The 26,129-nt window shown below is 33.9% G+C and overlaps 1 protein-coding gene across 14 annotated transcripts in view; it reads right to left on the bottom strand.

Annotated features, from left to right (window-relative positions):
* The window catches only part of LOC106055352 (ribosome-binding protein 1-like), a 28,108-nt gene extending 11,358 nt beyond the window's left edge, over nucleotides 1–16,750 (bottom strand). For 9 of the 14 annotated variants that reach the window (XM_056023104.1, XM_056023107.1, XM_013211571.2 and 6 more), the window contains exons 1-20: nucleotides 16,472–16,623; nucleotides 13,972–14,817; nucleotides 13,273–13,421; nucleotides 13,094–13,166; nucleotides 12,344–12,612; nucleotides 12,151–12,206; nucleotides 11,543–11,699; nucleotides 11,188–11,409; nucleotides 10,537–10,641; nucleotides 10,153–10,286; nucleotides 9,793–9,946; nucleotides 8,050–8,145; nucleotides 6,801–6,893; nucleotides 3,443–3,499; nucleotides 3,179–3,271; nucleotides 2,875–2,952; nucleotides 2,127–2,216; nucleotides 1,943–2,035; nucleotides 1,686–1,781; nucleotides 18–110 (exon numbers count right to left, since the gene is read on the bottom strand). In XM_056023104.1, the coding sequence (XP_055879079.1) occupies nucleotides 18–110; nucleotides 1,686–1,781; nucleotides 1,943–2,035; nucleotides 2,127–2,216; nucleotides 2,875–2,952; nucleotides 3,179–3,271; nucleotides 3,443–3,499; nucleotides 6,801–6,893; nucleotides 8,050–8,145; nucleotides 9,793–9,946; nucleotides 10,153–10,286; nucleotides 10,537–10,641; nucleotides 11,188–11,409; nucleotides 11,543–11,699; nucleotides 12,151–12,206; nucleotides 12,344–12,612; nucleotides 13,094–13,166; nucleotides 13,273–13,421; nucleotides 13,972–14,635 (2,772 nt within the window). In that variant the 5' untranslated portion in view covers nucleotides 14,636–14,817; nucleotides 16,472–16,623. Of the gene's footprint in view, nucleotides 1–17; nucleotides 111–1,685; nucleotides 1,782–1,942; nucleotides 2,036–2,126; nucleotides 2,217–2,874; nucleotides 2,953–3,178; nucleotides 3,272–3,442; nucleotides 3,500–6,800; nucleotides 6,894–8,049; nucleotides 8,146–9,792; nucleotides 9,947–10,152; nucleotides 10,287–10,536; nucleotides 10,642–11,187; nucleotides 11,410–11,542; nucleotides 11,700–12,150; nucleotides 12,207–12,343; nucleotides 12,613–13,093; nucleotides 13,167–13,272; nucleotides 13,422–13,971; nucleotides 14,818–16,163; nucleotides 16,324–16,471; nucleotides 16,624–16,731 lie in introns of those variants that run through there. The other 5 variants (XM_056023113.1, XM_056023117.1, XM_056023106.1 and 2 more) reach the window with 4 other exon arrangements.
* Nucleotides 16,751–26,129: the final 9,379 nt, after the last annotated feature.

Genomic DNA, 26,129 nt, shown 5'->3' with positions numbered 1-26,129 from the left:
CCTCCTCTTCTAAGTACCTGATGGAGTTGGGACTGTAATGATGAATATTTATCTTGCCATGACTTCTCCTCACTTGAGACTTTCTCTTCCAACTCGACTAATCTACTGGCCTGGAAGTAAGGTGGGGGACAAATAAAGTCAATGCCCAAAAAGCATGCAAAATAAAAAGGACTCCATTTTGATGATTAAAAGCGTAGACAAATAGTAATTAGATATGTGTTTTATGGAATAAAATCTTTTATTTAATATTTACGTGTTCAATCGAAAAATAAAACTAAGACTATTTAATATATATAATTTTCAGACTGTTATAATATTAGAATTTATAAAACTGAATAACAGATTCTAAAAACATTTTTTTTTAATTTATATTTAAAACTTAAAGTCCAACTAAAGAGGTTCAAATCATTTTTTAAGTATGATTTGTTGTAAGTAATGTTTTGCTATAAAAATCAAAATATTAATTTAAAAAAAAAAAGGGATGGGTCCCTTTTTAGAATTCAGACTTTTTAAAAATACATGTCAATTTTGATAATTTAGGCCAGTTATGTAATTAGAAAGATTTTGTACAAGAACATTTGAATCTGTTCGAAATAAATGTGTGTGACTTTTTTATTGCCTAAAACAGCATTTTATTACCAAATCAGTTTTTAAAAACTATATCCAATTAAACCAAAACAAAAATAAAAAACAATTACATCAACTTATAAGCAGATTTTGAGTTTTTCAGCATAAAATATTTGAAATTATCAAATGTGAAGTATCAAACATAGTGCTATCACCAACCATACAAAACGTACATTTAAATGTACATGATAACATGCCATCACTCACACCAATAGCATGAGGACCTGCTTGATACGGCCAGGCTATACATTATCAACATACAGCAAAGAGAAAATAGACAAATTTTTGTCCATATCTGGTGCGTGAAATCTTTTCCTGTCCACATTAAGGCCACCTAGTGGAAACATTTCCAAGAGGAAACCAATAGTCAAACAGGAAAAAGGAACCACACCAACCCTTCCCTCCACTTTCAAGGTGCTAAGTACAATGCACACATCGGATCCATCACAGTTCCCACTGTGGTAGCAGCCTACTAGTTGTTAGCTGTGGTATATTGTAGGACTCAATAGGTCATGCACCCACTCAATGGATGTGATTCAATAGTGATCTAGTTGAAGGTAGACCTCTAGAAAGAAGTGCCTGTAAAGAGCCAATGTCCCATTCAAGACCTATGGAAGACATCTTGCCCTTTGGTTAGGGGTCTTAAGGGATTAAGACTCGACTATTTTCGAGAAAGTATGGGTACATGTGTTCTGTTAACAAATAACACCGACTAGTGCCTATTAACTTGTATGTGTTCTTTTTTTTTTTTTTTTTTAACCAACATTTCAATACACCAGTAGTAGCTAGTGCACCAGAAAACACAAGTAGATAGAGATAAGATATAAATAAAACATTATTTTGACACAACAAAACAAAATTACAATTTCCCGTTATTGGTGCCAACTCCTATCATTACTATTAATAGTACATACTGCTCTACAAAAGTGATGGTAAATGTATTTGAAAAAATAGTTTGCGTTTCCATTTTAAAAACAAAAGGGTTCACTTACAGAAGTCAAAAAGTTGTCATTGCATCTAAATAAAGTAATTGGCAAAAATGAGCTGGCAACACTTACAGAAGCAGCTAAAACTTTTCTATATTCCTCTATTTGGCCAGCTTGTTGAGATACGACAGCGTCAAGTACTTTGACTTGTTCTAATGATCTAGTGTCCTTCAAAATAAAAGATAAAAACAAATATTTAATTAAAAATACAATGTTTCCATCTAATGCTCTAAGAATGAAAACCAATTGCATGCTGTCAAAGGAATTTCATTGTAATTAAGTGAAAACTAGTCCAATAAAAGTGGTGTGTATGTATTATTTCAAATTACTTGTTTGGCGGCTGATTTGGCTTGGGTCAGCTCTTCTTGCCATTTTTTCTGCTCAGCGTCTATCGTCTTTTCTAACTGATGAAGTTTGTTCTCCTAAAAACAGAATTAAAATATCAATCAGGCACATTTACAACATAAGTAAATAGTACATACTAAAACTTGACAACACATGTTAGGGACTCACAGTTTCTGAAACTATACTTCGATAATTTTCAACTTCTGACTTTAACCGCAAGTTTTCATTTTCTAATTGAAGATACTTTTCTGAATCAGCCTGTGTAAAAAGAAGAGAGGTATTCACTTATGAAAATAATTACAACCAGTAATAAATACAATAATACTGCTACTAAATGTGCTTTTCTCAAGCTTCTTTTTTTTAAACTTCCAAATGAAATTGACAAAATTGTTTTAATCTGTTCATGCTGATCCGCTGAATGCCTCATGTAACTGATCAATACTTTATCCACTGAAGGAGATCATAAGAAAAAAAAAAAGAGTACTAAAGTTTCCTTTTCAGACCTTGCGATCTATAGGGCAGATGATAGTAAAGGTCATCTGTTTCTGGGGCAATCACAATGACCAACCGCCTTTACTTTAACCCAACTAATGTCAGGTACACATTAGAGCTGGGTGGACTCAGCGGTGCCCTAAACATCCCGAAATGTAAAATCCCATTTTTCACCAGGATTTAAACCCAGGACCCTCTCCCCACTTAACCACTCAGCAACTGCACCTCCAAATGCCACAATGGTTGTCAAAAAATATCCACTGAAAGCCACCAAGGTTGTCAAAAACTGACCAATGTGTGATTCACTAGTGCTACTATGATTGTTAAAAACTGATCAATGCCAACATCATAGAAAATACATAATGTGGCTTTTTAAAGTATATTATTGTCTGGTATTTTTTAATTAATGTTAAGTCATACTTACTTGTAAAGAGGAAGACTGACTGGATTTCAAATTAGCTATTTCAGCTTCTAATTTTTGTAATGATTCAGCTTTAGAGGTCTGAAGTTTAAAAATGTATAAAATTAATTCAGCAATGAAGAGTATGGAACAGTAATTATAACAAGTAATTTTATTTTTAGTATCTACTATCCTTGAGTCAATTCGGACTGATAGCTAGTAGGAATGAAAATAATATTTATATTCCAAATATAGATAATGCACAGATGTGACATTAAATCATAACCCTATGTATTAAATTCACACAAGTCAAGACCATTTATCTTACCATTTCACTTAATGTATTTTTCAACCCTGTTATTTCATTCTTTAGTTGTACATTTTCCTTCTCCAAAACTGACACTTTACTGGCATCAGTTGTCTGAAGATTTAGAGCAACAAACTTCTGATTAATATTTCGAGTTTTAATTAAATTTTTATGAACAATTGCTATATCTTAGTTATGCCAAGACAATATTCGATGCATGAATTAAATTAATGTTAAGGCTAATTAGGTATTTTTTAAATAAGGAAACAAGAAAGAAATACTTACATTCTGAAGTTTTTTAAATGCTTGCTTTTCAAAAGCGACAACCCATTCTTTGTGGCTCTGTTATGTATAAAAAAAAAACAACTCTCAAAATCTATAACTAAATATATACTTATATAAACATATCACTAACAAAGAAAACAATCATATACAAGATTACAAAGAGAGTTTGTGTTACACAAACTCAGAGGCGGCCCCCGTCGAAGTCGGATCCCTGTCGGATCTGCATATTCGCAAATAATATTCAAGAGGTGATTTAATTTTGATGTAAAATGTTTTACACGTTTCGGATGTTCCTTCAGAGTTGAAGATAATTACTTCCTAGTCCAAACCTCCCGCAGGACGACGGGGGATGGGAGCGGGCAGGGTTTGAACCCTGGGCCATCCATAAATCTGGACGACAGTCCAGCGCGCAAACCGCACGACCAGGCAGCCATCCGATGGTCAAAAGTAATAATGTTTCAAAGATTCATTTGCCGTAAATTTAAATTTAATAAAAAAATAGTAGATTAGTTTTAGTATATTAAAACATTACAATATTGATCAAAACGTTCGGAAATGAAAATCTACACTTTTTTTTTACACTTTAAGTTTAGAAATTGAAATTCTACATCTTAATCTAGTCTATTTTAGTCTAAACTAGATCTAGAAATTCTAGATCTAGACTCTAAAATAATTTTAATAAGAATATAAATCCAGATCTAGATATACTGTAATAAAAATCTAGATCTAGTTTAAAAAATCTAGATTAGATCTAAATCAAGATATCATTCCTTTTTTAAACGCGAGTCACATAACGAGGCTTAATAAACATTACTATACCGAGTTCTTTTTTCATTTCATTTGAAGAATTAATTCCATATAACGTAAGAGGGAAAAAAAAAACACTACGTCACACGGCCTAGCTAGACTAAAAATCGCCTTCATCTATAAGAGCCATTTATCGAGTGTTCATAGACTTTGGTGCACCGAGTGCGTTCTTTAAGCATTTCATTTAAAGAATTCATTCCATATGACGTCAAAGGAAAAAAAAACACTACGTCACACGGCCTAGCTAGAATAAAAATCGCCTTCATCATTACGAGCCTTTTATCGAGTGTTCATAGACATTGGTGCACCGAGTGCGTTCTTTTAGCATTTCATTTAAAGAATTCATTCCATATGACGTCAAAGGAAAAAAAAAACACTACGTCACAAGGCCTAGCTAGACTAAAAATCACCTTTATCAACACGAGCCATTTCTCGAGTGTTCATAGACATTGGTGCACCGAGTGCGTCCTTTTAGCATTTCATTTAAAGAATTCATTCCATGTGACGTCAAAGGAAAAAAAAACACTACGTCACACGGCTTAGTTAGACTAAAATATGTTTTCATTAATACAAGCAATTTTTTCGAGGGTTAATAGACATTGGTGCACCGAGTGCGTTCTTTTAACATTACATTTAAAGAGTCCATTCATATGACGTCAAAGAAAAAAAATTCCATTACCTCACAATAGGCTAGTACCGGTACCATAAAAAAAAATGTCTTTATTTACACGAGATATTTAACGAGGGTTCATAGACATTGGTGCACTGAGTTCTAATAGATATTATTTAAAAAGGATCAAAGCCACATTGTTTTTGCGTTTTGTCTGTCAGTCGGTCTGTCCGTTATCTTGATATAAAAAAAAACAACTAAAAGTTATTAAAAATTGATTAACCTTTATTTTACGTTTCAAAACATCGCAATAATTTTTAGGTATGAACACAATTGAAAAGTTTATATAATAGATTGTTCCGGATGTTTGTATAAATAGTAAAAGAAAAAGAGAATTTCAGATAAATGTAATACCGTTAATTAAATTTTTTGGATGGTCTCGTATAAAAATTAGATGTACTACAACCACGTGGAGAGATTTTCATACCTTACTTTGGTGTTTGGATTCTGTTTTCCTTAAAAATCGGAACATAATATTAACGATAATTAGATTTTTTAATGTTTTAGGTAGAAAGTTAAATGTACTGTAAGAGAGTAGTGAGTTAAAATATTTTTCATAAAAATCCGTAAAAACATTATTTCGTAAATGAGAAGATTATTTGTTTATTAATTAGAAGAGGGAGTTCAAACAATTATTTGGCGTTAGTAGATTTTTAAATAAATTCGGAAATTTCTGGCGACGATTTGTAAGAAACAAAATCCGGAACTTTCTTTACGATTACAAAACTTCTATGTTATGTTTTACAAGAAAATTAAATGTCTAAAAAGTAATTTTCAGTAATCAATTCTAGTAAATTACTTTTTTTAAAAGCCTTATGCGATTTCAAACAATCATTAGGCATAATTCATGATTTATAAAACAATATCCGGAACATTTTTACACTTAATGAAATATAAGTCAGTATAGAGATTATGATTTAGCATTAATATGCTATTTACATAAAAAACGGAACAACATATTATTGATAATGTGTTTTTGCAACGTTTAAGCATGGAAATTGAATGTAATATAAGTTAGAAGAGCAAACAAACATTTGTTGGCGTTGATTAGTTTTGCACAAAAAAATCCGGAACAATCAATTTTAGATACTTAAAACTATTGAGATGGGAGGAACATTAAAGGGTAAATCAGATTTTCAATAGCTTTTAGAGTTCTAGTTTTTTAAATCTAATCGTGACGGACAGACCGACCAACAGACAAAACGCACAAAAATAAGCTTCTTTTATTCGGATGGGGGCACTAAACAAAAAATAAATAAAATCTGATTTTTAAAAAAAATTTAAGGAATTGGTTTAGCACCTGATCATGTTGCGACGTTACGCTACTGCACGAAAATCGTTGCATAAAAAATCCATTTAAAAAAATGTGCGTGATATTTACATACAAAGTGCATTATTAGCCTTTATAAACAAACAGAAATGTTTTCTTTTAATTTTAGCAGCTAGTTGACCAGAAAAAACGTCTTTAACTATTATTTGTATTTCTTGTAAACATTTCCTGTACATTTTAAAAATATATTTGACTTAGTGATACTGAAAATACACAAAAATTGTCCATCTTTGTTGGCATATTGTAACATTGCCTCCCTTACATTTACATAATTGTTTTAGAATTGGTGTATTTTTATGAAAAAATCGCTTGCATAATTAATTTTATAAATTAAACGGTTTGCTTTTAGAAAACCAAAAGTAGCCGTTGCACCTAAACTTTTCAAGCCGGATTTAATGATGAAATAATATTTTTCATATCTCTTCTAGTTTTCGAGATCTGAGTGTGACAGACGGACAGACGGACATTTTGCACAAACCTAATAGCGGCTTTTTCCCCTTACGGGGGCCGCTAAAAATAGTACATGCCAGTGATTAAAACAGTAGACCTACCAGTTTATCAGAAATTTGAACTTCAGGGAATAATCTTAGAAATACAGCTTTGTCAGATGTTTCTAATTCAGTGATCCCTGCTGAGCTCAGCTCCTGAAAGTAAAGACATTTATTTTTAAATTCATATAACTTCCATAGATAATGCATTTGATGCTTTTATTTTCTTTTTTGAATCTTAGCTAAGCTGTTTTCTAAACATTTTTTGTGTGTAAATAATGCTGAAATTAATCGAGAACTTCTGCATTTTTAGAATAAATTGTTGCAATAAAAATATCAAGCAATTATAGAAGGAAAAGAATTTCTAAGATAAAATTGTTTTTCTTTCAAGTTACTTTATCATTTGTTTTTCACATTTTAAGGTCTATTTCTCTCTTTTTTTTTAAAATCATTGTTAAATTTTATTGAAAAATTATATGACTGTTCTAATTCAACTTATTTCATGTATGCTCAGTTTAATAATACTTCATCCTCCTCTACTGTAGAATAACATTTGAACTGTCATGCATGCAGTAAATCAAAACAATGAAACCATTTGAAAAAAAATCATGCTATCTTTTTTTTCTTCCATGAGAAGAAATACAACTATAGCATTTCATGTCATGTCTAACATAATAGCAGCAAGTAGGTACAAAGGTTATTGAGAGAAGAAGATGAGGAAAATATGGAGAAAAATGGATAATCCCAGAGGAAGACTCGGACCACAGACCTTCGATTCGAACAGACTCGATTGCCTAGCAGCATCCAGTATGACTGTCCAGGCCCCCCCCCCCCAATAAAAGAACCTTTCAAGTTTGTGAAACTTTGAAAGCTCTTTTAAACTACTCAAGTACTACACATACAAAGACTCAGATAAACACCTTTGGAATAGCACACAATCCTTTCTTCCTCTTACTTGATCATTGCAAATGTTCAACATTATATTTAGGACCCCAATAAGCTGAGCATTTTTTATTTATTTCCCCCTTTTTTTTAATATAACAGACATAGGACTAAAAAAGCCCATATGAAGTCACTGGCAATTAACACTTATGTGAAGGAAACGAAGAAGACAAAAGTAAACATAATTTTATGCAACTAACAGACAAAAGTAAACATAATTTTATGCAACTAACTTGTTAAACATATATGAAAGCAGAAACAAAAATAATAAAAAAAATGATATTGTGCAGAAAAAAGTAAAAATTTTTCAGAAGTTTCATAATTTGCGCTGCTTCTGAACATGATGATAATGGCTAGATGGAATATTTACCCTAGCAGATTTCAAAGCTTTATCAACTTTTTCTGCTGAGTTTTTTTCTGCTAATTCTAATGCTTCCATTGCTTTCCAATTCTTTTCTCTCAACTCCTGAAATTGCAAAGTGTTAAGCAAAGAATATTTACATTTCTTCTTTGAAAGCCTTTAGCTCTATTCAGATAACTTTGACTTGGACTACAGGTATTCACCTTACATACATACATAACATCTGCATTTTTTATCATTAGGATTATTTAAAATAGAATTTCTACTAGACTGATAAGGAATTTCTAAACTTTAAGCAAAAAAATCATTAGCTTTTGCTAATGAGAAAGCAGAAAAAGAAGAAACTAGGTCAAGTGTTAGGTGTGCATTCTGCATAAACAGCTGAAGAATAAAAGAAGCCAATTCTGGAAAACAATATAATCAAAGCCCAAGCCATTTTGATATAAATTTTTTAAACTGCAGAAAAAAATAGTTAATATAAAACAGTGTTAGGTACTTTATTCTTGCTTTAATTTCAATTCAAAAATGTTCTGTTTATCCCATTGAAGTTTTTCCAGTCAACGCTGGGTTCCCAAAAATTCATTAAGTCAATATTAAGTTTAAATCAAGAAAGGCAAGTTAAAAAGAAAATCAGATCAAGTCATTTCTAATTAGTGTGCTCTAATTAAAACTCACACCAGTCAACAATAATTTGTATGTAATAATAATAAAATATAATAACCCAATCATATGTGGTTAAGTACTCATTTGTGATCAAGAAAGCAACATTAACTGGGATGATGTAATTGAGTAAACAAGTTTGTCAATCAAGGCTTTTAAAAAAAAAAAAAAAAAAAAGAAATATGTGTAGTTTCCTATGGATAAGTATTTGTGTTTCTAGTGCAAAAGCAGACAAGAGAGAGGACTCTAGTGCTCACCCACATCAAAGAAAACAGTCCAGAAAGATGTATGAAGAATCTAGCAATGTCAGACTTTTAGTTAGTGGTAATGCCATGCAAGTAGTTTATGAATAAGGCTCACATTCCCAGGGCATTGTAGGGTTATCACAAAACTGTCATATCAAAGAGTAATAATGTTGCATTCTTTTTGTATGGGAAATTTGACTTCCCAGATCATGATGCTAAGTGGGGACTACACACAAAAAAACAACAACATTTTTTTTAAATATTTTCCTTAAAAAATTAACTTCAACCAAACTTTTCATAGTCATAATGATCTGGGAAATGGAAATACCCAAATGTAAAGAAGTCACAACAAGATGTTAACTCTTTCTCTCCATAATTAATTACCACATTCTGGTGCAATCAATGCTGGTATCGTCAGTTAGGAGAGAAAGAGTTAAATAACTGTTAGAGAAGGAGATTTAAACATCATGATTAAAAGGTAGCACATGAAGGTACCTATTTAAAGAAAGAATGTCAAGTAGCGAAGGATCAGTTCATAAGCTTAGTAGTCAGATGTATGTAGGGTATAATAAGAATACAGGGTGATAAAATAAAACCTAGCTATCCCTACAACTTGAACAAAAGAACCCAACTCTGTGGAGCAACCAGAAATTTTCTTTGGGTCAAAATCACTGCATTAACTCAAAAAATGGAGTTTGGTAAGTTTTATTGTCTTAAAAAGTATGAACATTTCTATTTATTGTTTAAAGCATTTCACTCTGCAAGTGGCAGGTGTGATTTGTTTCTGGTTGAACCACTAGGACTTACAGAGCAGGATGCAAAGCATCTCATTTTCCCTAACACTTACATTGTTTTTAGATTTCTGCTGTGAGAGTTGTTGCTGCAAGTCTGTCACTTCTGCTGTTTTGTTATCAAGCTGAGTGTTCAGACTTGTTACAGCTTTCTTCTGAGTTTCAAGCCCAGCTGTCAACTCAGAGATCTCTTTATTCTTGTCAGCCAGGCTGTAAAGACAAAGTTATAAAATCAAATTTAGAGTATTATTATTAATACTGATTGAAATAATTCTTGAATGCATAAAAGTTGCATGAAAGTTTTTTCGGCACACAGATGATAATAAATGACAGCATCTTTAGCACTATTGCAGTAATAGACATTTTCAAACTTATATAAGTTGTTAGGTTCAAACTAAATGAATGAAAAAAATTACATGCGCTCATGTTCAGTAGATGGGATACTGGGTCCATTGTCATGGATGTCACCATTAGAAGCAGGGGCAGACTGGAGGCGCTCATTCACCAATCTAATTTCATCAGACAATCTTTTATTTTCCGATTGCAGTTGCTGGAAATTTAAAGATCGTAAAAAAATGATTTGAAAAAATGTCAAAATATTGTAACAATCCATTACTAACAGCTCCCTTTAATTTTTTTTTTCTAGAAATTTCTGATTCAAAAATGCTTTTTTAAATAAGCATTTAAAATGATTCTTACAAAGTTAAAATAGTACAAATATATAAAAGCAAGGTAAATGATAAATGAAATGATCAATGAAATTAATTTCAATCTAAGTAATTAAACAACTTTTCACTCACATTGACTTCAGCATTACTTTCGTTTAGACGTCTGGACAAGTCAGCTAATTGTTTGTCAAGATTCTTAATATTTCCTTCTAGGTCAGACCTCTTTTGTTCAGATTCCTAGACATTACATCAGGCAACAGAAATATTATTTTTTAAGAGGGGGGAGGGGATTAGAATAATGTATCAGGTGTAATTTACTCAAATCGATATGCTAGATCATGCTACTATCAGTTATAAAGTATGAATCTGATGTAACCAAAAGTAACACTAAGGCATATAATTTTGTGCTGGCTGAACAGATTTTGACTTACTTTACTAATAGGGTAGTGAAAGTGGAATTCAAGGAGATGAGTGACAGAAAGATATATAGTTCTAAACGTGAATTGTATTTTGTTTAAATTGTTCAGGATAATATTTCACTTGTGTTTCTACAAACATTTTTATTGAAGCTGAATATACTGTCTATAAAAGTTTTGTTTATTTTTGTTTAAAAAGAAATCTGCTCAAGTTTTCATCAAGTTCTGCATTAACAATACATTACACCTACAATGAAAGTATTTTTTATATCTATTTGTAAAGAAATAATTTAAAAAAAACAAAAAAAAACCACTGCTGTATGATAAATGCTAATAGTGCAATATTTTAATATAAATCCCCCCTCACCTGTAGTTTAGATTCCACTTCTTTACTGGCTTCAGCTTTTCTTAGATGCAATTCAAGCTCTTCAAGCTTGGTTTTTAAGCTACTGCATTCAACTTCAGCTACACTCAATGCAGAATTGGCTTTCTGTAAATCTGAACTTAAACTGGAATTTTTAGCTTCTGACTTTTTCAATTCTGATGCAATTTCATCCACCTTTTTATTGATAACAGAATCTGTATCTTTCTGTAATGAGATAGAACAACTATTCAAAAAAGTTTATTTACTTGTTTATTTTAAATCAAATACCCCAGATACCCTAACTATTCAACTCAAGGGAACAACAGACACTGAAGAGCTGATCAAAATAATTAATTACCTGAAAAGCTTCAAGTTTTTTAATTTGTTCTTCATATTGACTGATTTTCAGTTCATAACTTTTTTTGTTGGACTCACTGAGCTGGACAGACTTTGTGGTGTTGGAGAGCTCTTTTTCCAGTTGGTTGATTTTGTCTGTTAGACTGGAGGCCTCCTTGCTACAAGATTATAAACAGAAGAAATTACAAAATGCTTATGAGCAACATGAATCCAGAAAATGCACAAAAAATAATGCATTCATAGCATAATCTGATTATGTTTTCTCTCAGACCAGACCTAGTACAGAAATGAGTGATTTAAAGTTTCACTGACTTCGTAATGCATTTCCCTCATTATAGTTTTATTTAGGTAAGTAAATTTCTTTAAATCACTAAATGGCAAGGGTAGTTATTTTAGATTGTAATGATACTTCTACACCATTCAGTCATTTCCTACATATAATCCTCAGATATAACAGTAGAAATTAATTGAACTGTGCCTTTCTTTAGTCCAAGCAATATATTTCATTCCAGAGAAGCAGGTGGAAAACAAAAAAGTAACAGAAATGGCATGCTCCAAAGATGATTACATTAGTTATAAGAACAGATATAATGTTGAAAATAAACTTACACTTTCTGTGAGAGTGTTTCCTGAAGAATCTTGTTTTCCTGCACAAGTTTGTTATCCTAGAAGTAATGAAAGGAAAATGGGATATCAAACTCTAGCATAGATAATTTTGAGATCATGTTTTAATAAAATGGTTAAACTTCAACTAAAATCAAAGGCCTATTTTTATAAATGTTTAGTAATGTACAACTAGTACCTCAGATGGTTTTACTGCTGTATTTTTGTCACCACCTGCATTGCCTTGTTCACTAAGCTGACGAACCTTAGCTTCCAGCGTGTTAATTTTTGACAGGCTTTGCTCATGTGAATGCTGCATCCTAAGCTGAAAAGCTTCTATTTCTGATTTATGCTGGTTGTTTTTTTCCTGGAGTGTTTTATCCAAAGCTGCATATTTTGTTTTTTCTGATAATAACTCTTTTTGCAACTCTTTAATTTTAGCATTGGATGATTGTGAAACACCTTGTTCTTGAAAGAGAGAAAAAAAAAAAAAACAACAAGGAATAAGAATTTTTAAAACCCATTTAAATTGTATGCATTCTTAATGTTGAATTAAACAAGTCAATTCAAAATGGGGAATATTCTGTAGATGCAAGTTGTAAACTATAGATGCTCTAAAAGTAGGCAGGAAAATGAAAAAGACATGAATATTGTAAAGAATTAAACTGACACCTTCAGTTAATAAGTTTCAAATACATAGTGCATTTAGATCTATATATAATATTTAAGTAGCATTACATGTACATGAAAATAAAAAGAGTAACAGTGTTTAGTTCAAAAGTATTGGCTATTGAATTGTATCAGACAATTTTAAGGTACCAAAACAATATGCAAAAGTAGCTTTCTTAGAACATGGCCTTAAGAAGTTTCAACATGTTTGCCATTTTACAAAGTTCCTGTATGAACTAGTCTACTCAGCTTTTTGTTACCGGACATGTCATTTACTCACCATCTAGTAAAGCCTTTTCTTTTTCTTCAAGCTGTTTTTTCAGTTGAGAAACTGGGTCACCTTTTTGACTCTTCTGTTGGATTAGAAAACAAACCAAATAAATGGTATCTCAAATTAATATATGTATAAATATATAAATATATCAGAATACTAAATTTCAGATGAAATTAAAAAACTACCTTATTCCAGGTTTCAGATACTGCAGGTTTTATAGGAGTCACACCTTGGCGGTTGAGAAGTATGTCTATTAAGGTCTGAACCTCACTATCAGACAGCTTGGCAGTTTTAACTGAAGAGATCAGCTTAGACCCATTCAGCACAAAATCATCTGTGAAATAATAATAATTAATCAAGTTAGTTTAGAAATAATATTCTTAACAAAATCTGGTCCCATGTCTAATGTTTTATATACTAAACTGAAATTTCTTCAGAATAGTTGATATTTTGGGTTTTTGGCACATCTGCACAATTTAGGCCATGTCGTGCCCTTTATATGATGACTAAGATATTTTAAACATTATAAAGTTTTGGAGGCTTATGTGTCTAACATGTTTATATTGTTTTAAGTTACAAGGGTGTCATGTGGATATTGAGTGACTTAAAAAAAAAAAAGCTAGATACCCAACTGAAGCTAGCTGTAATCCTTAATTCTAAAAAAGCTATATTTTAAAAAATATGTCACTAGGTGTTGCAACTTCAGATCTTCGTCTAAAAATAAGCAGTGGAGAAGTAGAGTTTTTAATTTCACTTAGAACCCAAACCCCTCCCCCTACAAAATAATTTTTTTTTAGCTTTTGAGTAATAATAACAATAATTTAAATACAATAGAAAAAAAAAAGTTGTAAAACATAAGTGTTAGCTAATTGTATAATATGTACCTGTGGCAGGCTTTGGCTTGGCTGCACGTTTTTCAACATCATCTGTGCTCTGCTTAAGCAGCTTGAGTTCTTCTTTTTCAACTTTCTTTGGAGGCAAGTTCTCCTTAATCTCTTGACGAGATGCAGTAACTATGGCTTCGGTGGGAACAATTTTAACCTTTTCGATATTTTCAACTACCTTAGAGTCGTGCTTTTTCTTCAACTCTAACTCATCTTTGGGTACAATTGGTTTATGTTGAACTTCAACTGTTTTCTCACTAATAAGACTAACCTCCCCTTTATTATGGAGAATCGGCTTGGCAACTTTTTCCTTCTTTCCCCTCTGTCGTAAAGCAGTACTTAGTCCTAAGCTTTCCGTAGGCTCTATTATCTCAGGATCTATCTCTATATTTACCATCTTTTGATCTTTTAACTCAGGCTCTGTTACTTGAGCTGATTTTTCTTTCACCTTTTCTGGTTTTCCTTTCTTATACTTTCGCTTCTGTTCTTTCTCTGCCTTTTTCTCAGCTTTAGCCTTTTCTCTTTCCTCTTCCTGGCGCCGCCGTTGCTCCTCCATCACTTCCTCAAAAGTTTTTTCTCTCATTGAGAAAACAGAAATGCAGTAAATTATTATGGCCGATAAAACAAAGGCTACTACGCCCACAAGAATTGTAAGAACTTCCATTTTTGTTGGTATTGGTGATTTACGTCTCTGGTTTGGTTAGAAAAAGTCCGCACCAAAGAAGTTACACTGGAAAAATGTTTTAATATTTGAATCCTATTTTGTTATCCCACTTTGCTTTCAGCTACTTTACAAAGCAACAAAGTCTTTTGTTTTGACACAGTTCCATTCAGCTATTTCAGGAGCTAAAACAAAGAAAGAAAGCAAATATATATTATCCAATTGTTAACAATGACAATCAGAGATTTAAAAAAAGAAAGATTAATTTCTAAAATCTATGTGTATTATCTACAACTAAGCATTATTAAAATTGTTTTATTTGTCTGTTAAAAGTGTTTCTTTATAGGATGTAATAATATAGTTAATATTAATAAAAAAGTACACTAAAAGTAATCTAAGTCACATTTAGTTGTAGTTGTTGGTTTAAGACTAAAGCTAAAATATAAAAAAAACATGTGTATATACAAGACATACATAAACTGTAAGCACTCCCATGAACCACCACAATACATACATACATATATATTATATACTTCAACTTAGGTCATCTGTTTCTTTGGCCAATGAGCAGGGTGTCATGTGGCCAGTACAACGACCAACTACTATACTCATATACCCATTAGAGTTGGGTGAACTCAATGTCACCCTAAAAATCCAGAAATTCAAAATCCCATTCTTCACTTAGATTTGTACCTTAGATTTGTACCCCCAGTTTCAAAAGCCAAGCACTTAATGGTCTTAACCACTCACCAACACCCCCCCCCTCCCAAATAATGATAGCGTAATGTTCCTAAATAGGCAACATACAACATATATGGCCTAAATATAAGATCTACTAATTTCTATATTTAATACCATAGATTCTTTCTGTGAGACAAACACAGTTCATTCTCTCAACAGCATTGTCAATAGCAGCTTTCATTTTGAAATTAGATTTAAATGAATATCAAAATGACCAAATGTTTATAAAGCCCAAATCACTAAATGGATTATATTATAAGTAACTGATTATAAGTGATTATTATAATAGTCTCTCATCTGGAGACTAGATTGACTAGATATATATATGGAATATATAATCTGTCTGTCTCTTAAAAAAAATGAAACTATTAGATGCTATGACAGGCTATGTTTAAATGGTATTTAGTCCAGATATGATTACATGATGATAGTCTAGACAAGGCTACTAGAGTTTAGACTTTAAATCTAGCATGTCACTATATAATATGTCACTATATATGAATATGAGCAATGGTCTGAATGGTTATCATTGATTATGTGATGAAAGAACTTTGGATGTAAGAAGATCTGTAGCTGAGTGTACAATCAAATAAATTACAATGTAACACACCACTCGCTAACACTGACAATTTCAAGAAGCAAGTGAAGTGATTCTGGTTGCTAATGCTAACCCAGCCTAATAAAATATGATGACTGCCTGTGTTGGAATAGTGAATACTATGACTATGAAGATCTAGATTCTAGACTAGATCAGAATCTAATTTAGATCTTGATAAGTGGGTCTACTAACTTGAGTTTGAGTCATGGAACCGGCCTCTCAATATCAGCCTATCTATCGTATATACAATGGTTTGAATGATGATTGAAGACTCAAAACTCACGAACTCGTCAGTTCATAGTTTACTACACTGCGACTGCGACTAGAAATTAAAAGACTATTAAGAATACCAACTTAGCCTTAGCCCTTAGCCAACTTGCTAAGTATTCTTAATTCTACTCTAGACTAGATTCAAGATCTATACTGATATAGCCTAAAAGTAAGTTATATAGACATATTTTACACAAGTTAAACTTTAAGTTAAATGTCTAAACAAATACCATTATTGAGAACGGACGATAGGCATACACAAGTCAACGTGGAAAAGTTTTTTAACACTATTACAGGGTAGGCGAAGTTATTGATTCACGTTGCTAAAAATAAGCCGCTGTGCAGGTCTATATAATAATAGCCACCGTGTGAATATCCATTCTTTTTTTGATTGGATGAAAAACATGCATGTTATTCTCTTTGCCACGCATACTCCCTGCCACGTGAACGTTCAACTTATGCTGAGTAGCTATTAATCCTAAGTGCTCACAGCTAGCATTTGTCTTATCTGTGATTCAATGTAGAACTGAATTGATCTCTTATATTTAAGAAACTTTTTTGAAATGATTTTTTAATTCAGTTATAATGCGACCAATTACGCAAATTTTGCGCCCTCTACATCCTGCACACTATTATTGACACACCGGAGTACTAGGGTCAAGATTAGGTCTAATCATGGAACTATGGTCTAATCAGTCTAATCTAAGGCTAGGATATAGAGGTACTCAGTGGACGGTTAACCGCAGTAAATTATGACTAATGGGCTGAGAAGAAATTCTTGGTTATTTTGAGAACTCAGAGTTATATATGAATTATGAACTTTTAAAACATATAAATCGAGCTTTATTTTGAAACAATAGAGAGATGTTAACAATATAAAGGCCGAGTGCATTTAGATCGAGAACTTGAACCGAGCTAGATCTAGCCTATTGGTCTCTCAAACGTTTAATTTTAATGTCACCTACCCACACATTTTTTTTTTCTTTTTGAATGAAAGAAGTGTTTACATTCCTGAATATACATCAGCGGTTCTCAATATTTCTAGTTCCGCGACCCACTAATAGGCCTATAATTTCATACTAGGCGGCGACCCCAACCGTAATTGTTTTTTTCGTTTACAGATAAATAAATTTATGCTCATAATTAAATTATAATGGGTCATTATTCAGACGTGCATTTATTAATTTTTCTATTGCATATTCACAAATATAGGGCCTACATGTTGCACAATTGAGTGACAATGTGACAAATATGGCAAAGTGTGGATAATACAGTCTTTAATAAAGTATAATAAACTACGTTATTACGGAAATAGTGTTTCGACAGTATTTACAAACACGCCAAGGTGCGAAGGTTGAGCTTGTTTCTGTTCCACCAGATCAGGAATTCAGTAGCACAGCGAGTGTCATCATCTGGATCAAGTCTGTTTCTGAATTGGGACTTCATAACTAACAAGCTAGAAAACCTTGTTTCGCAAAGATTTGTTATTGGAGATTAATGAAGAAGGCGCAACACAATCTCAAACAGAACGGTGTATTTGGAATACCAAGTAACGTTCAAATCTGCTTATTACAGCACGTTAGAATGGGGAAAAAAATTCCTATGATGAATAGTCAAAATCCTAATTTCCGGGGGTCGCTGCAATCGGTCATTCGACCCCCAAAGGGGTCACGACAAACAGGTTGAGAACCCCTGATATAAATGCTATTGAGCCAAGATTTAGTATTATATTTGGTTTATATGGAACCAGGGCCGGATTTAGATTTGGTAAGGCCCAAGGCTATGACCCTTGTTTAAGTTGTTTTCTACACAAGGCAATTTTCCCTTAGCTCTTTTTTATTTTAATGATTGAAAATATCACAGGAGCCATTTTGTTTGGGAACCCCCTAGAAGGTGGGGGCCCTATCCTAGCTATAGCTTATGTTGCCTACGGGTAAATCCATTACTCTGTAGAACCAATCAATTCTAATTACCTTTCATATAATGGGATGAATCTCGTCAGGTTTTTTTTTTTTTTTATTTTTGGTATTTAGATCTAGATCTATATATATATATAGTCTATGATTTAGATCTATATCTATATAGGCCTAGCATATTTTCTTTTGGGTGTTCCTTAAGAATTAAACTTTAAAGATATCTATTTAGGCCTACATCAGGACAGCAGCAGATGCGACCTTAGCAGTGCCCGGGACCGTGGGCGAGTGCTATATCAAGGCCACGAATATGAGTAGGCCTACAATGGCAATGGGCTGATGGGACCATTTCTTCTTCTTCTTCGTTCTCATTGTTATGTTGGAGCGTTCAGATGACTAGACCAATATATGAGATGAACTGCACTGTGGTTTCCAAATCAGGGAGCTCTCCATATAGTTTTCTTTCTATTGGGGTGATTTGGGGCCAATGTCTTATAGCCTACGGGCCTCTTGGTAGAGAGAGCAGTCCTGGATGACGTGGTCGGCATTCTCTGGTGATACTCCACATGGGCAGATTTCACTGGTTCCAATTTTGAGCTTCCGGTACATGTGTTGTCGCATTCTGTTGTGTCCGGTCCTGAGTCGAAAGATTAGACGTTGGTCTTGTCGGGATAGCTTATAGTAAGCGTCATCTTTCTTGTGATTTGGATGAGAGCTCGTCCATTTCTCATTTAATTTTATTTACAATTAATTTCTTCAATTCTTCTGGATAGAGTGCAGAGTTTATTTGTGAGTTAGTTCTCCCACTCTTGGCGAGTGTGTCAGCCTTCTCATTTCCTTCTAGTTGTATATGAGCTGGTATCCATTGAATAACAGTTTTTTTTGCTGTTGTTGTTCAGCTTTGTAAGTGCTGTTCTGAGGTTTTTAATATAAGAGGAATCAGAGTTTTGCAAGCTTTGGAGGGTTGTTTTCGCATCGTTTAGAAAGACAATCTGACTGTGTGGGGAACCTGGATGATTTTATGTATAGGCCTTTATTACGGTCTACAAAGAATTGCATTGCCCCAATAAACATTCAAAAGTCTGAAAAAAAATGTTTTTTTTATAAAGCTTTTATAAACTGTCTCTGTCTGGTACACATTTTGAAGACGTCATCTCCCTTACACCCATTCTCGGATCAATTTGAAATTTTGTGCGGACAACTACAGAAATTAGGTGTGCCCAAAGTATATACACATAAAAATTCAAATATATATATTTTTTAAATATCTCTATAATTGGTTGAAACTGTCTCAATATAAAAAGTTTCAAGTAAACGAAGATTATTCTTATTGGCTATTCTTCAATACATACAATCAAAGACGCAATCTCTGGTCAACGCTATGAAGACCTGTGTTGAGTGTTGGGTAGGCTTGGAACAATGTGGCAAGTGTAACAATTGATGGAGCGCGATCTTTGACTGAGAAAAACAGTTTTGTTTTGTTTTAATAAAGAATATCCCAGACATAAACTTTAAACAGGAAAGTTTGCAAAAAGCTGCATAAAATATTAACATATTATTGACCCATATACCTCACTGATCAAACTTATCACAGCTAGGGGCCTTAACCACAGACAGTTCCGACAAGTAATTGTGACGTAACAACGAGCTATTGGTGCGAATGTCAGTATGTTTCTTACTTTCTTATAACAAGCCTATATAAGTGTTACAGTTTGTTTGTTTTTTGGTCGTGCAAAAGTCGTCAACCTTCAGTGAGATCCAGTAGGGCGTCGGCGCCTTAGGCGCCATTATCCCCTTGGTGGTTGGAAAGGCTTTTATCTAACTACCAGGCCTGGACATGGGGTTCTTCAACCCTGTCCTGTCTGAGGGCTCCCAGCGGTAGACGGCCATATCGATTGACTGGGCCAGACCGGGCCGTGCCGCGTACACAGCGCACCGTTCCCGTTCCTTAGACCCACTCGCTATAAGTGGTCGAGAACAGTGCTAACTGCGGGGAACTTGTCTCATATTCCTATACTGTTACCGCCACAATTCCGTGCGAGGGTTACCACTCCAGGCTCCTGGTTCTGATGATGACCCCCTTAGTGGAACGGCGTGGCGGACTTTTTGGACTGGTGTGCGGGCTACTTGTTCCATCCCTGCCCCGAGTGAGATAAAAAAAAAAAAAAAGCTCACCCAGGGGGTCCCGCAAGGGCCTGATTCGCTACTCGTACTAGGTCCACCCCTAGACGTTTCCACCGGAGGCGCCACGCTGAGGCGACGGGTAGCTGGAATTCTCCGGAAAGTCGCCAAGGGAACGATGTACGACACTCAGGAGACTTTGACAAATGCTGACTTAAGGTCTAGATCTATATTACTTATATTCAAAAGGGGAGAAGAAGAGCCAATAGCGTCTAGTGGTATTAGCAATTTAAATACACGTATTTGTGAGTAGTATGTAGCTTTACAGAACGAAAAACAGAGAAAACATGGATGAGCTTAGGCCTAAATAAAAACTAAGAACATCTGGCTATTTCAACAGCAATAAGTAGGCAATATATAAAGTAGGCCTATAGCCTAATATATTTTTAAACATCGATTCCTACTTTATGTTCAAATAATATATTAAACTAAAAAGTATATATAAAAAAAGAGTAAAGCACATCTTCAGGCCTTGCGATCTATATAGCAAATGATGTTAAGTTCATCTGTTTCTATGGCCAACGATACTTCCCCCCCCCCCCTTAACTATTGTCAGATACCCATTAGATTGGATGGAGTAAAGGGCGTCCCGAAATTTAAAACCCCAGCCTAAAACGAGATTCATTTTTTTTTCTTTGAGTGAGTGAGTTTACAGTAGGAATTAGTAAAACAAAAGTAATAATACGCCGGTTAAAAGGTCCGGGAAAACCAGGACCTGTGAATGTAACATTGTCACAGAAAAAAACAATGACCGCGGGTTTGGTAAAAAAAGGAGGGGGGTGTTCATTAGTCTCTAACTCATATTAAAGAAGTGGGTTTTAGTTATTAATCCCATGAAAAGCAAATGGATGGATTGTTTCTAAAAAGAAACTGTTGAAATAAATTTTGTTGTTGCATTATTGTATTACCGAAATATAAGGATAATTAATGCTCCCCGTGAGGCGTAAAGGCTAATTAAAGTAAAAGAGTGGTTTGAGTTTGCGACTTGAGATGTTTTGTAGCCATCTTCTAGGCCAGGATTATTATAAGAATATGCCATTAATTTTAGAAAAAAAAAACAAAAAAACTGAAGTACCCATCAAAATGTTTCTGGCCTAATAATTCTTTTTGGAGAACTTTTTTTTTCTTTCGTCATTGGACATGGGTGCATTCAAGAGTTTGATTATCATTAGACTACATGTGCAATAGGCGCGAAGTCTTCTTCTTTCTCATTTTTAGCGGCCACCGAAAGGGGAAAAGACGCTATTAGTTTTGTGCGAAATGTCTGTCCGTCCGTCCCGTTTAGATCTCGTAAACTAGAAGAGATATTGAAAATCCGACTTCACAATATTTTAGACCATTCAAAGTTCTGATGCAACGGCTACTTTTTTTTTCCTGAAAGCGAAAATTCTAATTTTTAAAATCAATTATGCAAGCAGTTTTTTATAAGAAAAAGCTAATTAGTATGCATTATATGTTAGACCTAATATAAGACGAATAGTAATCTTATAAATATCATTTTCGTGAACATTTTTTTCTGTTTAGCGGAAATTTTTTTTTTTTTTTTTGAGGATTCGAATATGAGATTGAGCCTTTTCAAAACAATTAACTTATTTAGTTCGAACCGAGGGTCCCGGGTTCGAATCCTGGTGAAGACTGGGATTTTCAACTTCTGAGTCTACCCAGCTCTAATGGGTACCTGACATTAGTTGGGGAAAAGCAAAGGCGGTTTGTCGTTGTGCTGGCACCCTCGTTAACCGTAGGCCACAAAAACAGATGAACTTTACATCATCTGCCCTATAGACCACAAACTAGTTAGGCCAGGTTCACATCTAACTTTACATTCACTTTCACGTATCCTTTGATCTGCGGGACGGTTGGGGCACTACACAAGATCTGTTAACCTTCTTTCTCCATTCTTTTCTCTCATTTGTCTTTGATATAATTTCATTCGGATGTTCTTTCTGAAAATATTGAAGCCTACCTGGGTGGACCACTGGTCGTGCGGTTTGCGCGCTGGATTGTCGTTTGGATTTATCGACGATCGAAGGTTCAAACCCTGCCTGCTCCCATCCCCCGTCGTCCTGCGGGAGGTTTGGACTAGGAAGTAAACTATCTTCAACTCTGAAGGATTATCCGAATTATGTAAAACATTTTACTTCGGGGGCCGATTTTGAGTTTGTGTTTCCACACAAACTGTCTTTTGTAACCTTGTTTTATATTAGAGAGTTCAGATAAGTAGTCCGAGATTAACTGGGCATTGGTTTCCAGACCATGCAGCTCTCCATATAGTTGTTCTTCTAAAGTTGGGTTTTCGGGTCAGTGTCTTGTTCACGTACTTTGTTGTCGGACAAGGGTTAGTAAGGTTTAGTTGTAATCATAAAAAACAGCTGTAAAAATGGACGGTGAGGTGGAGTATTAAGGAAAGTCATCTAAGACATCCCATTATGATCGCATATGTCCTGGGAAATGACTGCAAAAGGCAAGTAGGCCTATCGTATGCTCCAACTCTAAGCCAGTGTAGATGAAATTCATCATCTGCCAGAGAGTGCAATTCATCTAGGATAGTCAATAAAAGAAAGAAAGAAAAATAAATAAATAATGTCTGCCTAGTAGTCTAGATCAGCACTTTCCCAAGTTTTTGTAGGCCTACACGCACCACTTCTGGTATTTCAAGCCATGCCAAGTGGTAGGCCTACTCGTGTGTTCCTTTATTTTCCAGATTTTCTAAAAAATCAATATCTCGATCTTTCCGTTTATTTTTCCTCTTATACTTTTCCAGGTAAGTTTCTCTCTAGAGGATAACTGACATAGATAGACATGGATGTATACACGTTTTGTAATTTAACGTTCTGTTTTAATTTTAATCCTTCCTAAGTAGAAAAAGAAACAAATCAAGAAATGATCTAATACAAAATTGCTTGCCTGTTTGGCGTGTAATACTTCTTCAGTTCGAATTTTGGTTTTACAAATTAAAGCTGTTACGTCTACGATCTGTGAGCATTTTTTTTTTTTTTTTGCACAGGTAACCTTCTTACGGTGTGCTGTCTCTTCAAGATGGACTAATTTGTCATCAGGAAAGTGCCAACTTATCACAAAGCGGTGGTTTGAACAGTGAAATGTCCGGTAATAGGCTACCGAAACCACATCATAAGAAAGATCAAAGAAGAAAACGAAGATCTCCGGACCAAATCGCAAGTACAGTGAAAACCATTAGCTATTAACGTTTCTTTAATAACAAGGTTTAATTTGTTCCATATTACTTTAACGTCATAATTAGAGTAGTTATAACTCCCCCCCCCCAAAAAAAAAAAAAACAAACCAAAAAACAATGGCAAAAATGAACGATTCATGGGCAGTGGCACTTCAGTCTACTGGTCATCATTACCGAGGGGTACTTGTTCAAAAAAGTTTGAAAAGCACTGGACTAAAATGAATTAAATGATCTGAGCTCTAAACTGTTCCTTATTGCAACCGCGTTTCTTAATCGTTTCGTTATGACGTCTCTTAGACATAAAAAAAGTGCATTCATCCGAGCCGTCTATATGCAAAGAATACAACATTGCAAGACAGGCCTTAGGCTGGAACCCACTAGGGAGGAGAAAGGCTGGGAGCCCAAAGCAAACACGGAGGAGATCATTAGAAAAAGAAGCAAAGACGGCAGGATGGACATGGGCCCGAGTGAGGAGGATTGCCCAAAACAGAGTCCGATGGCGAAATACTATTGCAGCCCTATGCTCCAATGCAGTGGCGTGACTAGGGTGGGTGTCACCCGGTGAGGTAAGTTCAGCGTGTCCCCCCCCCCTCAGATCTTCCCAGTAAAAACGTATTGTTTAGTTCTTTTTGTTGCGCCATAATACATTGAGCTAATTTTTTCCATTGATAGTTGCTACTCAACGTTAACAAAAATGCCGATTCTATTAGTAAAGCACTAAGAGGTATACATGTTTTCACAGAAAACTGGCAATGGTCTTTGGAGCTGCCCATCTAGTGCTGTTTTTAAGTGGCAAAGAGCTCCAAAGAGCTTCAATCGCGTCACACATGCATCGAACCGTTCCTTCACGGGTCTAATAGTAGTATGATCAGCACTACAGCGAGTGTTTATATGACAGACATTTTAATGATACTCCAGTGGGATTAATTAATATACCCCATCGAATGGTAGAAGCGGCCAAGAAAGAAAACATTTTTTTAAGAGTACATAAAATGTTAGGCAAGAAAAAGTTTCTTAATTTTGACCACATAGCGTCTGGCGAGAGAGAATGTGTTATTTCGCTACCAGCATGAAAGAGTTATATCCCTTTTGTTTATATCCCCAGGTATGAATGTGTAGGCTATCCACGTGATGTTTTTGAATGTAAGTTTTCCTTGTGTGACAGAGAGAACTTGGTAGCCAGTTGTTTCCTGGACTGGTGTTTGTGTTAGTTGTTACAGTAGAAGAGGACGGATTTTTGTTTGCAATTACTGAGTGTTTCTATATAACTAATAAACTTGTGATTTCATGAGAGATAAAGTTTTTCTGGATTCTTTTAGAAATATGTTTTTTATCTATAAGTGTTTAATATAGATCTGCAGTAATCGTTCGGTAAGTAACCCCTAGAGAGCCAAGAAAAGAACTTGAACAGCATCCATTAAAATAGCTTTTTTTAAAAAAAAATCTTGCCTGCACCCCTTCATCAATTCTAGATATTGTAGCTGCATTATCATATCCCTGCTCAACACATCAATAAGTCAGGCCCATCTCTTTCCAGGCATTGGTACCATCCGCTTTCGTTATCTTTGAAGAGAAAATCCTGAATCATTTCAGTCAATTAAACGATACCATTGCTATGATTGCTAATGCTAAAATATCTTATAACTTCAGAGATCTGTGTTAGGCTTGGTATGATACAAGATACCACAGTACTTTGTAGCATCTGTCTCTTTACAGAGTCTGCTAAAAGGTATATAAACTCTATAGATTTTGGTACAAGGCTATAGAAAGTAACATCAATGCCTTGCAATCCTATAAGTTTCAGTGCTAGGTCATATTTGGATCATAGACTTAATATATTATATCTAGACTGGAAACCGAAAACAAATTCTTATCCGCGATTGATCGATTCACAGATATATATATATATATATATATATATATATATATATATATATATATATATATATATATATATATATATATATGTACTTAACTCTTTTTCAAGCCTTAAGAGAAGTAGCCCCAATCATTCTTTTCTGTCTTAGAAAAGTAATGATCTTTAGTTTTCAAAGTTTAGAAATAATGCAAAATCATTTCTCTGATTTTCTTTAGAATGGGCTATTAGTTACAGAACTATATATTCACGCTAATATATGAAACAAAGCCATTTCCTGTTAGTTTCCATTGAGATAATGTTTCAAAAATCCTAGATCGAAATAATTAATGTCTGTTGATTTTAATCATCTTATGTACATTTAAATAGATTGATTACCTGATCTTTCTAGATTATGTATCTAAAAATTGCAAAATAATAATTATGAGACGAGAGTAAGCCTACTCTTATTTTTGATGTTCAATTACTAGATCTAGATCTAAAAATTAAATTATATGTTACATAGGTTAGGGTTGAACAAAAAACTTTACTTCTTATAACTACTTTACAAAACAACGCCTTGTTTCAACTTTTTACAAAAATTTCACATTTTTTATAGTTTTAAAAGATCTCCATGTCCAGTCTAGATCTAGATACAATACATACAAGTCCATGATTTGGATATTTCCAGAATTTCAATACAATTTTCTTTATTCAATGAAGAATCATCTTCACTTTTTCACAAA

The sequence above is a fragment of the Biomphalaria glabrata genome, chromosome 3 (genome assembly GCF_947242115.1).
Source record: "Biomphalaria glabrata chromosome 3, xgBioGlab47.1, whole genome shotgun sequence".
Taxonomy (NCBI): domain Eukaryota; kingdom Metazoa; phylum Mollusca; class Gastropoda; family Planorbidae; genus Biomphalaria; species Biomphalaria glabrata.
Note: the sequence above shows the minus strand (reverse complement) of the source record. Positions and strands in the feature narration are given on the sequence as shown.